This window comes from Lissotriton vulgaris, chromosome 12, assembly GCF_964263255.1.
Source record: "Lissotriton vulgaris chromosome 12, aLisVul1.2, whole genome shotgun sequence".
Taxonomy (NCBI): domain Eukaryota; kingdom Metazoa; phylum Chordata; class Amphibia; order Caudata; family Salamandridae; genus Lissotriton; species Lissotriton vulgaris.
The window spans coordinates 319,806,100-319,818,204 of NC_141700.1; the positions used below are offsets into that span (position 1 = coordinate 319,806,100).

General features: G+C 38.5%; 1 protein-coding gene across 7 annotated transcripts in view; it reads right to left on the minus strand.

Annotated features, from left to right (window-relative positions):
* POP4 (POP4 ribonuclease P/MRP subunit) overlaps window positions 1-12,105 on the minus strand; it is a 239,088-nt gene that overhangs the window by 111,128 nt on the left and 115,855 nt on the right. For all 7 annotated transcript variants that reach the window (XR_015302419.1, XR_015302421.1, XR_015302420.1 and 4 more), the window contains one exon: window positions 9,796-9,848. Coding sequence is in view for 4 of the 7 variants with exons in the window: in XM_086945105.1 (XP_086801231.1) it covers window positions 9,796-9,848 (53 nt within the window). In the remaining 3 variants the exon portion in view is untranslated. The remainder of the gene's footprint in view (window positions 1-9,795; window positions 9,849-12,105) is intronic.

Below are 12,105 nucleotides of genomic sequence, written 5' to 3' on the forward strand. Positions count from 1 at the left end.
AACATGGTAACATGGTACTCAGTGGTTGGGCATGAGAGAGGAGGCTATATTGTTTGAATCACAAAGATTCATGTTTCCATGGAATTGTGGATACTGCACCCTTAACAAAAGTAGATGAAAATTAACATGTGCTATTATAGATTGCTAGAGGCCGTTTAGCTTATGAAAATGCAAATCAAGTTAATAAAAACACAACTCTGCTCCAACGCCCTCCCCCAGAAAATAAAAATAATAATAATAATTTTTAAAAAAAATCACACACCCCTGGCCTTTGGTCACCTGTTGACGCTAACATCTGCAATTACTCTTCAACCTCCTAAATTGAAAACACTGGTGTTACGCTACCCATACTACTCGCTCTTCAATCCACCCCTTTACCACCCAAAAATATCAAAATTATAAGCAGACTACTGCTGTCTACTTCACGCACCATGCAGCCTGAAGCTGTGCTCTCTACTATCCATCGGAGCAGAGAACCCGCATCATAGTGGAAGGCTCCCAATAGCCAGTGAGTGCAACTTGAAATTCCCTGTTACGTCCCAACAGTGGGAAACAACTTCTGTTTCCTACTGCTGTGACATAGTAGCAGTGATTAACTGGATATGGAATGCAGCGTACACACTAAAGGCTTCCACTGTAAGCCATGCACAAAATAAAGGATACACTGCCTGTAAAGTTTTGCCATATTATGATCACAGCATGCTGGATCCAGCAAGAGGTTCATTTATTTTCAGAAGGACATTATTCATGATCACTCCCCAAAAAACGTATTGTATTAAGAGTGGAAACAAAGAATCTAGGAGACCTGGCTCTCCTCATTCCTCCAAGATAGGACGCAGGCCGTCCGTCTTTCTGGTTTCTCTGCTCCTCCCCGTGTGGTACCCTGCGGGGTACCCAAAGGTTCCTCCCTTTCCCCTCTTCTCTTTAATCTCTACATCTATCCCCTCATTATTTCTCTGCTTAGCATGAAGGTCTCAGTGTACAATTACGCCGATGACCTTCAGCTCGTTTTTGATCTTTCCCCCGCACCTGATTCTCTTATTAAATTTCAATCCACACTTCTTTTTATTTCTGAATGGATGAACCAAAACCACCTTAAGCTCAATCCGGACAAAACGGAGTTAGTCCTGACTGGCGGGGCCAATAGTCCTTGGACACCTGCCTTTTGGCCTTCCACCTTCGCCCCCCCCCACCCCCGGTTCCCTCCATATCAGCTAAAACCCTGGGCATCAAAATCAGCCAGGGCCTCTCCATGCGTCCCCAGGTTAGCTCTGTTGTATCATCCTGCTTTCTGTCCCTTAGGATTATCTGTAAGATTTCTCGTTTCTTCTCCTCCGATGCCCTTAAAATTATTGTTTTGGCTATGATTCTCTCACGGCTGGACTATGGGAATTGCTTGTACGTGGGCATCCCTGCCTACGAGCTGCGACGCCTTCAGACCATCCAGAACCAGGCTGCCCGCCTTATCCATCGGCTTCCCAAGTCCCATCATATCACCCCCCTTCTCAAGTCCCTTCACTGGCTTCCCATTCTCCAGCGCACTCTCTTCAAGATGGGATGTTTAGTTTTTATGGCCCGTGCCCGTACTGCCCCTATTTTCATTAATTCTATGATTACCCACTACCTCCCCTGTCGCAATCTTCGCTCCTCCAGCCAGGCACTTCTCAATGTCCCCCGCTTCCGCAAGTCCAGACTTGGTGGCACCAGGTTCTCCACTCTCGCCACCGCTTCTGGAACAGTCTCCCACCTACCATCAGGTCCATCACCGTTTATCTGCACTTCCGTAAGGCGCTTAAAAACCACCTGTTTGCCCAAGCCTTCTCAACCCAGTAATTCACTGGCGCCCCCTTCCATCTGTCACTGTCAATCTCCTAGCGCCAGGAAGCCGCTTGGCCACAGTGCGCTCTACAAATAATTTCAACTTCAACTTCATAGAAGTTCAAGCCCTAATGTTCAACTTATGAAGTGTCTCTTCCGCAAAGAATGTGAAAGCAGAAAAAAAGAGTGAAGATTTATCTCTCCAATCAAACTAAATTCTGTTTTAACTTTTAGGGCAAGGCTTGGCACTTTCTCCACATAGAATATAGTGTAAACCTCTGCTGCTTTAACTGTGTGATTTAATGATATTTGTGAGCCAAGACTTTAACCCCATACACAATTAATACAAGGATTTGATAGAGCAGAGTAGAAGAGGGTTCAAAAGCCACATACTTGAAGATCCCTTAACAGCATGGGGCTCAGCCGATTTCACCAAGTCCTGCCTTGCTCTCCTCCTTTCATCTAATGGCAATGCCACATGGCAAATTCTCCATTACAATTTGTGCATCAGCTGTTTGATGCGACATGGAGTCAATAAGTTTAAGGAATTGAAGGACGAAAATGGGGTACCAAAGCTACCATTTTCCGTATCTGCATGCAAGGCATTATTACATACAAACAAAAAACATATCACCGGTTTTACTATTTCGAGGCATTACATAGTGGATAGTTGATACTAGCGTAAGAATCTGTGATTGTTTTATTTTCAATTTGTCCAGCATACCTCAGGATCTGAGATGGTCCGATTCATGGACAAAACGTGTGGGTTTAGACATTACAAATACTTTCATTAACAAAATCTATTTCAATGAAAGGTCATGAATTCTCTCTTATTAAACATCTAGTCAAACACTATTTGGCCTGTACAGTAAACTGATTAAAATGTCAACATAGAACAAGAAGAGCCCATCCGGCAGAAGCTGTCTAAGATGCGGGCAGGAGAAGGCAGATAAAATGCACAAGATGGCCTCATGTTTACAGATTACTGAACACGGAAATAAATAGAAGATCTAAAGGAGGTTAAACCAACCATAACAAATTAGGTTGATGAGTGCAGCAGGAAGGGTTGAATTGTGCCATTACTATTAGGAAGAATAACTCCAAAACAACAATGGAAAAATTCAAATCACCAAAATTTGCAAGAAAGGCATGCAAAACGTTACAGGAACTTTGAAATATTGAATTGCATCCTTTATACTTTTCCTGGTTAACTAGATGCCCCCCCTTTTTCTTTAACCTATCACTATGTAATTTGATTGACTAACATAAACTGACCATAATTCAAGCCCTCCCACCCTTTAATATAGGCCTCCCTTCATGTTCAAACTAACCCAAATAAACGCTAGATAGAATACATAGGGGATAATAAGAAATGTCTGGGTCTAAAAAGTTCCTAGTATTAGTTAGGGGTACCATCCTGGAATATGAAACTTTATGAATGATACGCCCACCTCTATGAAGTTATGACACATGTCTGTAATTAAAATGTTAAGGATAGAGTCCTGTTTGTAATGATTGTGAAAGATGAAATATGTAGGTTTTCCAACTACTTTTCTCAAATGTGTTTTGTACCACTACATTAGTCTGGCTAAGAAACTTGATTAATTGAAGAATATTTTTATGGTCTATGAGAGCAATGCACTGTGATCTTAAATTTATTTAAATATTATCATTGTATTTTTCTGTCTAGAAAAAGTGGCTGAACATCCATTTTGTCCTGATGAAGACAAATGACTTTGTCGAAACGCGTTGACACACGACACACAGCCATATTCTCTACAATCAGAGAATATTATTGAAGAAAAAGAATCTTTTTTATACTCTATGAAGTTTTTTATTTATTCTGAAAACAGTCACATGAACCTCACGATATAATATGTCTATTGTGTAATTTATTAATTATATGTATACATTCATCTTTTATATTTATATTAAAGAGTATCTCTTTTGATATCATTTCAGTCCATTGCAGTAATCATTTTTATTACTTTTTGTGTATTTGAATATTGTTTCTATATTTAGCCAGCTCTTGTACTTCTAGCCTGCCTGGGTATTTACTTTTACAAAAAATTGTTGTCCCTGACCCAGGAGTCTCATCCACATCAGGGGGTCCTTGATACCTACAAGATCCAAACCAACTGCCAGCAGGCGGAAAGCATTTCTTGACCTCAGGCCGGCTTTAAAATCTATGAACGCCCGCTATGGTCTCATACACCCTTGTTTCTTTAAGGTAATCTACAAAGACAGAACTTTCTCTTTTGACGACCCAGCTGATCTCCGGAGGTTTATTCGCACGCATCGAGAGGAACATATGGAACTTGGCAAACATTGACTGTTTAATACGTCTTGTCTTTTTCTTCCTTAGGTTTTTAAAACTAATGTCAGGCTTGATTGACCTCTCCCTTTTCTCCCTTTTTTAGATTTTCTTGTGCTTCAGCCGAAGACTCCTGTATTCCCTATTCGTTTGTATATTTGTTTGATGTTTTCAGTCGACTTATCCCTTTGTTTCTGGCAAGCATTCATTTTTGTTTTTGTCTCTCCTGGTGCCATTATATATATTTATTTTTCCTTCCCATGTTCTGGACTGTTTCTTCCCTTCCCTTTCACCTGATTTTGTAATGCAACATATGTTTCTCTGTATCCTTCCTCGGTTGTGTGGTTGTTCTGGTTTTGCCGCCCCCCCTCTCCTTCATTATTGTCATTTTCCCTTTTGTGGTTCCTTGTTATGACTAAGGCCCTTTGGTCTGTGGTCATCTATTCTGTTTTAACTCTCTGCACTTTTCCTCTTTCGCCTCCTATCGCTTTTCTGGTTTCCTTACCCTTTTCTTCCCTCTACATTTCTTTGCATTTTTCCTTCCTTCTCAACTTATTCACTTTCTTTTGCTATTGTGGTGGTTATTCCTTTTTCCCTTTGGCACCTTTTTCCTACACTCTTTTATTTCTTTCCAATATAACTTATGAATTCTATAGTTCTTTTGCTCTGTTCTGGTTTTCTTTTTTACTGATACCTATGTGGATTATTTTTCCCCTCTTTTGCTTCTCTGTGTATCTTTTACTCTTTCCTGTCATCTCTAAAAACGTTTTGTCTTCTCCTGTAATCTTCTCTATAGGTTTCACATTCTTCTGCCTATTCTTCTTCTACTTTCATACATGACTGGTCTTCCAATTATCTCATGGAACGTTAAAGGTATTCGAAATCCTGTTAAAAAGCAATGTGTTCTTTCTAATCTACGAGATTAAAATGTCAAGTTGCTTTACTGCAAGAAACGCACTCAACTTTACAAGATTTGTCTTCATTGCGTAAACAATGGGTGGGGGCAGCTTTTTGCTCTCCAGCTGTTAATAACAAAAATGGTGTTATTATCTTGTTTCACAAATCGTTGACTGTTCAGTTGCTAAATGAGTTTCATGATACTTATGGCAGATGGTTGTTTTTAGATAACATTGTTAATGTACAGCTTTCCTTTTGTAATGTTTATGGCCCCAATGGTATTGATCCTACCTTTTGGAATTACTTTTCTTCACTCCTCTCTTCTCATGTAACTGAAGATTTTATTGTGGGTGGCGATTGTAACCAGCTAATGGATCCCTTTTTAGATAGGAAATCAAAAACTAAGTATATTCTCAATAAGATGCAAAAATCCTTTCATAAACCAATTTCTTCTAGAGGCCTTATAGACTCTTGGATACTGTCTCACCCTCACTCTCTTGAATTTTCTTTTTTTTCTCCAGTGCATGCCTCACACTCCCGTATTGACTATATCTTTCTTTTCCAGCATGCCTTTCAGTTTATGACCAACTCAGAAATAGGCTCTATCCTTATCTCTGACCACACCCCTGTTATTTTGGATATGGATTATCCCTCTCCCATCCCTGCTTCTCGGCGTTGGCGCTTTAACAACTCTCTCCTTCTACATTCCTAGTTTGTCGATCACTTCACACTTTTTATGGATGAATTTTTTCAGAGTAACCTTCACTCTACTTCTGAGTTTCATTTTATCTGGGTCGCCTTTAAGGCTGCAGGCAGAGGTTGCATTATTGATCTCGCAAGAAGAAAAAAGCTCTCTCTCTCAATCATCTCAAATCCTGAAACAAATTAAAGATCTCCAGCATCTTTATTTTACTACTAATTCCTCTGACACTTTGTCTTCTCTTATCAAAGCTAAAATGCAATATAATAAACATTCGTGGGATTCTGCCTCCAATAACCTTCTCAAATGTAATGCTAAAATGTATGGCGGGCGTAATAAGGCAGGCAAATCTCTTGCGAATTATCTTAAAATTAAAAAACAAAATCTAAAATTGTAGCCATTACTGACTCTCAGGGCATTTCACAGTCCACTGATGCCAAAATTCTTGAGTGTTTTGTTCAGTACTACTCCTCCCTCTATACCTCTGAATCCAGTCCTTCCTCTGCTCAAATTGATTCCTTTTTTCAATCCATCCCTAAACCCCTCGATAATCATGTAGATCTTGCATCTCTGGACATTACTATTTCGGAAAAAGAAATTATAAATGCCATTACTCTTTTGCCCAAGGGCAAAACACCTGGTCCAGATGGCTTTACAGTGCGCTTTTATCTTCATTTTAGAACTGTTTTAATACCACATTTACTTTCTTTGAATAACTATTTTCTTACTAAGGGAGAATCTAGGGGATCATTTACGCAAGCAATATTTTGTCTCATTCCTAAAAAAGATAAAGATCCTTAATCCTGCAAAAATTATCGGCCTATTTCTCTTATTAATACAGATTGTAAAAATGTATGCCAAAATTTTGGCCATTCATATTAATAAAATTATCCCCGAACTTATCAATATCTATCAATCCGGATTCGTTAAAGGTAGATCTATTACTGATAATTCGAGAACCCTTCTTCACATTATACACCTTGCTTCTAAAATGGATTCCCCTATTACCGCTATTACATTAGACGGGGAAAAGGCTTTTGATGGAGTAAACCGGGATTTCATGTTTGGAGCGCTAAGATGCCATGGTTTCAGTCCCCCAATTATTCATTATATCCAACTGTTGCATTCAGCTTCCTCTACTTCTATTTGGGTTAATGGCTTACAGTCTAACTATTTCTCCCTACATAGTTCTTGCTTTAGAACCTTTTCTAGAAAAATATGGCGTTCCTCATCCTATACTGGCTTCATTTATAAACATGCTGAGATTAAATTCAGTGGTTATGCAGATTATATTTTACTTTATATCTCTAATCAGATTTCTTCTTTGCCTGCACTTTTCTCTTTATTGCAGGATTACTCTTTAGTTTCTGGATATAAACTGAACATAGATAAATCCGAAGTTTTGCCTCTTAATAAATTCTGTCTCTCCAATCTGTTTCAGGGATCTGGCTTTGAATGGAATCCCAAAAGTATTAAGTGCCTAGGTATTCTTTACGCCAATACCATTAGAGAAACTATTACCAATAATCACAAAGATATACTTAAGAAGATTTCTTCAGTCATACGGTTGGTCATCTCTTTTCTTATCATGGTGGGGGAGGCTTGCAACCGTTAAGATGATGTTACTTCCTATTGTTAATTTCTATCTTTCCATGCTTCCTATCTCTCTTCCACATTATCTCTTTAAATCGCCTTCTAACAAAATTCTTATGGAATAATCGTAAAGCTAGGCTTTCTCTCTCTCGCCTCCAACAACCCAAAGACTTAAGTGGGGTTAATTTTCCAAACATTTCTCGCTTTCATTCGGCCTTTACTCTCAAACAAATTTGGTCTTTTTTGACAGATACTTTCTCACCTCCCCTAACTGCCTGGAGTTCTTTAGAACTTGCACAGCTTGCTCCTTTTTCCTTCCTTATAGCAACTCGCTTATCTCAACCTCCGAACAGATTTCTTACCCCCACTTTTAAACACTCTAAAGCACTTGCCCTTTCACTGTTTCGCTCTTTTCCTTCACAAGCTGAACTTCATTCTCTTACTCCGATCTGGTATAATAATTTCCTAAAGATTAATAACAGAGCATTATTCTGGAAAGAATGGATTGATAAAGGTATTAGAACTTACAATCATTTAAGTAATGATAACTCCTTACTTTCCTTCTCTGACATTCGTGATACCTTTCATCTCTCCAATGCATATTCTTCCCATTACCCTTTGCTTCAACAAGCCCTAACTTGTATTATTTCTCATAATAACTCCCTACCCACCACTGCTCCAACTCTCTCACCTCCACCTTCTTTTTCAACTCCTCTCAGAGCTGCTGCTATCTATAAAATACTTTCTCAGCCCTCTTCTTACAGGATTAAATCTAAACTTGAGCTATGATGGGAACAGGATCTAGCTCAAGAATTCTCCTTACAGGTTTGGGATAATATTTGGTCCAAAATACATTTAGTTTCTCGATCTGTTAGCACCACACAGACCTTTTATTTCTTTTACAATAGGCTTTTCTATACTCCTTCTGATTTACATAAATTCAAGTTACTTGATTCTAACAAATGTTGGTCCTGCTCACATGAGTCTAGTGATTTTCTACATATGTTTTTTCACTGTCCGTTAGTTAAGTCCCTTTGGTCTCATATTTGGTCAAAATTAAATGATGTTTTAGCTACTGATTTCCCCTTTGAGATTGTACATATTTTCTTGGTTCTTCACCTATTTGGAATGACTACTGCAATGTTCGCAAGTTTATAGATCTTTTTATAGCAATTTCTTTTCAGATAATCACAACCAACAGGAAGGATACATCCAAGAAAACATATAATGCTTGGTGGAATTTATTATGTCATCATCATAGGCTTGACCGTGCTTTTGCCACCACTGTTCCTTTATTAATTAAGAGAGACTTATTGTGGTTGTCGTTAACTGATTTTCTTTCTAGGAATGTCTTGTGATTGTTTTTCTTATTTTTCCTTATTTCAATGATGCTTCCTTCTGTTTTGCATTTATAGAAATGTCGAGTACGGAGTTTATATTCCAGATTGTCCCTCCTTTCCTCCCCCTCCCCTCTTTTTCTTCTTTACTCCCCCCCACCCCCAACCAAAATACTTTTAAAAAGTTTGTTTCTTAGGTACAGTTTATTTACCCCTTTTGGGGCTGTTTGCATTATTTTATTATACTACTTTCCTAATTCTTTTTACTACCATATTTTGTTGTAATTATGTTTTACTCTGTATTTCTTATTTAATAAAGCTTTCTAAACTTTAAAAAATAAGATGTACTATTTTGAAAAATAACTGAAGGAAATAGTCCCTACCGATGGGAGGCTATGAATAACCTGAACAAACCTCCACAAATCTTAACTACTTGAGTAGATAAACACTGCTCCGTCTGGGTGTTAAGACTCAGTGAATATGGTAGAATAAAGTCCTCAACTAACCACACCATTGGAAACAAAAACAGAATAATAATCAAAATAAAGGAAATAGAAAAGGAATGCTTTGAAGAGATGTACCGCGTTTCTTTTTTGTTCTTCTGCTGTATCCTTTTTAATCATGGATCGCTAAATAAAATGTAAAAAAAATAAAATAAATAGGCTCTTTAACAAATTTAAGCAGCGGTTTAACGGTAGGACCATAAGGAAGAACGTTTTCGACAAGAGAAGTGCCATGTTGCACAGTGAACAAGTTTTACATTTCGGCCTTTTGCCATTGCGGTTATGATCTCAAGACTATAGGGTGTCAAACTCAATTACTATGGTGCGAGATATTACTTTGTTTATGTTGTACAACATCCGTGTCAGCAATGAAACATTCTTCTCAAGGAATGCAGTGGGAAGGTAAGTATTGTTTCTTGCACTCCAGACTGCACAAAAGAGACCGCCACAGGAGGTTGCTTTATTTATACAGAGAGATATTTTTAAAGCACGTCTCGAGCTATAAAGGCACTAATGTGCTGCACAAATAACTGCGGTTTACAAGATAACATTGTGTTCGCTTTCCACTTAAATAACTGGTTTTTTTCAAGACTTATGACACCTTAAAAACTACTAAATGTAAGTTGCAATTACCTTAATATCAACACTCTTGGCCAAGGGTGCGGGTAAGGAGCTGTAAATTAGCGCTGAAAAACAAGAAGAAACACACTCAATTTCATTTATATGTCCGTTGTAGCAAAACATTGTTGAAACATATCAAAACACATTCATAAATTGTCACAGTTAAACTGAGTTGTACAGAAGAACAAGAAAAGCGTTAAAAACACACCCAAATTCAGGTTTATATGCTAGCGCCTAAACCAAATACAACAAGCATTGGCATAGCCAATAGGTCTCACCTTTAGGACCTTATAATTTTTTTGTTACGTTTTGCATTATCGTGGGTGAAAGCTAACATATTTATTAGGCATATTATAGAACTGCATTGAGAAATTGAGCAAATTGATGCACTTTAAGCAACAATTAAACTTAAGTTTTGGTAACCTGCTCCACTTTTGTGTGGTGCGTGACACAAGCCAGTAAAAGGTAGGACTGGGGCAGAGTCACTAACGTATTTGGAGACGTATAGCACGGTGCGTTGTGCGTGAGACAAACCAGTAAAAGGTAGGGCTTGGGCAGGGTCACTAACGTATTGGAGACGTATAGCACGGTATATGGGGCGTAAGACAAGCCAGTAAAAGGTAGGGCTGGAGCAGAGTCACTAACTTATTTAGAAACGTATAGCACAGTCCGTGGTGCGTAAGGCAAACCACTAGGCCTGATTGTAGGCCTACTACCGGCTGATGGAAAAAAAAGTTTGAGTGAAAATGCAGCCTTACTAAAAAATCAGCGCAGACCAAAGCTTCTTGGCGCTAAGGAAACATAACCGGAAAACTGAGCAGGAGCAATTATAGTCAAAAATACCGTTTTTAAAAGACGACTGAAAAGCCAGAATCAGTTCAGAGCACAGAATCGGAAAAAGAGGATTCTGCTGTCTGGCAACTACAATTGAAAATGACGTTGCAGAATCGTGCAGTTCAGAAATCATGTGAAATATTTATTCGGCAACGTTGTTTACATATGTAAGACGTTCTGAAAACTAGGTATATTTGGCTTCCTTTATTTAAAGTTTGTACATGGCAAACTGGCAATTACTGCTTTATAAAACTCACTAAAATTAGCTACTACGTTTCTACAGAACTGCCTCACTAGCCTTTACAGAGAGTAACTGTTTTCTCTCTGAAGGGGTGAAGAACAGTGTAAGACCAAAGTAAGCCCCATGTAAGTGCAGAGTTAATACCGGCAAGCAACTCATGGGAATTCGAGCTGTTGGTGGTAATAGTAGTGTTGGTAAGACGCCTCTACCTGGTTGCAAAGTCATCAGCTGAAATTCTTTCAATCACGATGGAGAATTTAAACAGCTAATTTCTGTTGCATATCACAATATAATGACGTATTTCACTTGTCCCTTTTTGTCTGAAGTAAACACTGTCTAGGAAAAGTGTTACTGGAGATCAGTAAATGAAAATATATGAAAAGTTTGATCCTCTTTTCACCAGAGACCTTTTTTCAAATTCTTAACAAACATGACTGAACAGGAAGAAGGATACCTCAAGTATAATTACAAACACTTACTGCACGCGACCATGGTCTATTTTAAAATATGTAAACTCAACTAGATAATAAGCAAAAATCAATGGCAGCGGAGTTTGAGACTCGCATGCATTATAATGGAATTACAAAAGGACCAGGTGCAGTTAGAAGAAAGCACCGCAAATGCTGGAGAATGTAGGGCAAGAAAATATACTTGCATTTCGAATGTTGCTCCTTCATTGCTCTAGCGGTGCACTGTTTAATGTATGAGCCACTGAAAAATACCCACATGGCCCGTGGATAGGCTGGTAATTGAACATTTAGACACAGTGATTTCAAAACTTCAGAAAATACTTCTGTCCACAAGCGAGAAGTGGCAAACTGCCAGAGCCACAGACTTAAGTCCCGGTGTTGGATAAACATCCTGAGATGCGACTGCCATCTGTTTCCAATTAACGCAGCCTCGAGAGAGGCAAATGTAAATAAGCGCGGGAGCGATAATTGTAAACAGGTGGTGCAGCTGCTCACTCCCGCAAGGTGGATGTTGTACAACAACATCAGTATAATCAATACCAGATATGAAAGAATCAAATTCACACATAACATTCATCAGGAATCCATTGTTTTCTTGGATGTAAAAGTTAACATGACCGACTTCAACTTCTTCACTCAAGTCCACATTAAGCCTACTGACAGGAATTCAAGCCTACATTTCCAAAGTTTTCATCCCATCACTCTGAAAAAACATCTACCTATATCACAACTAATCAGGTTGAAACGTATCACATCAGATTCACAACAATTGGAAAT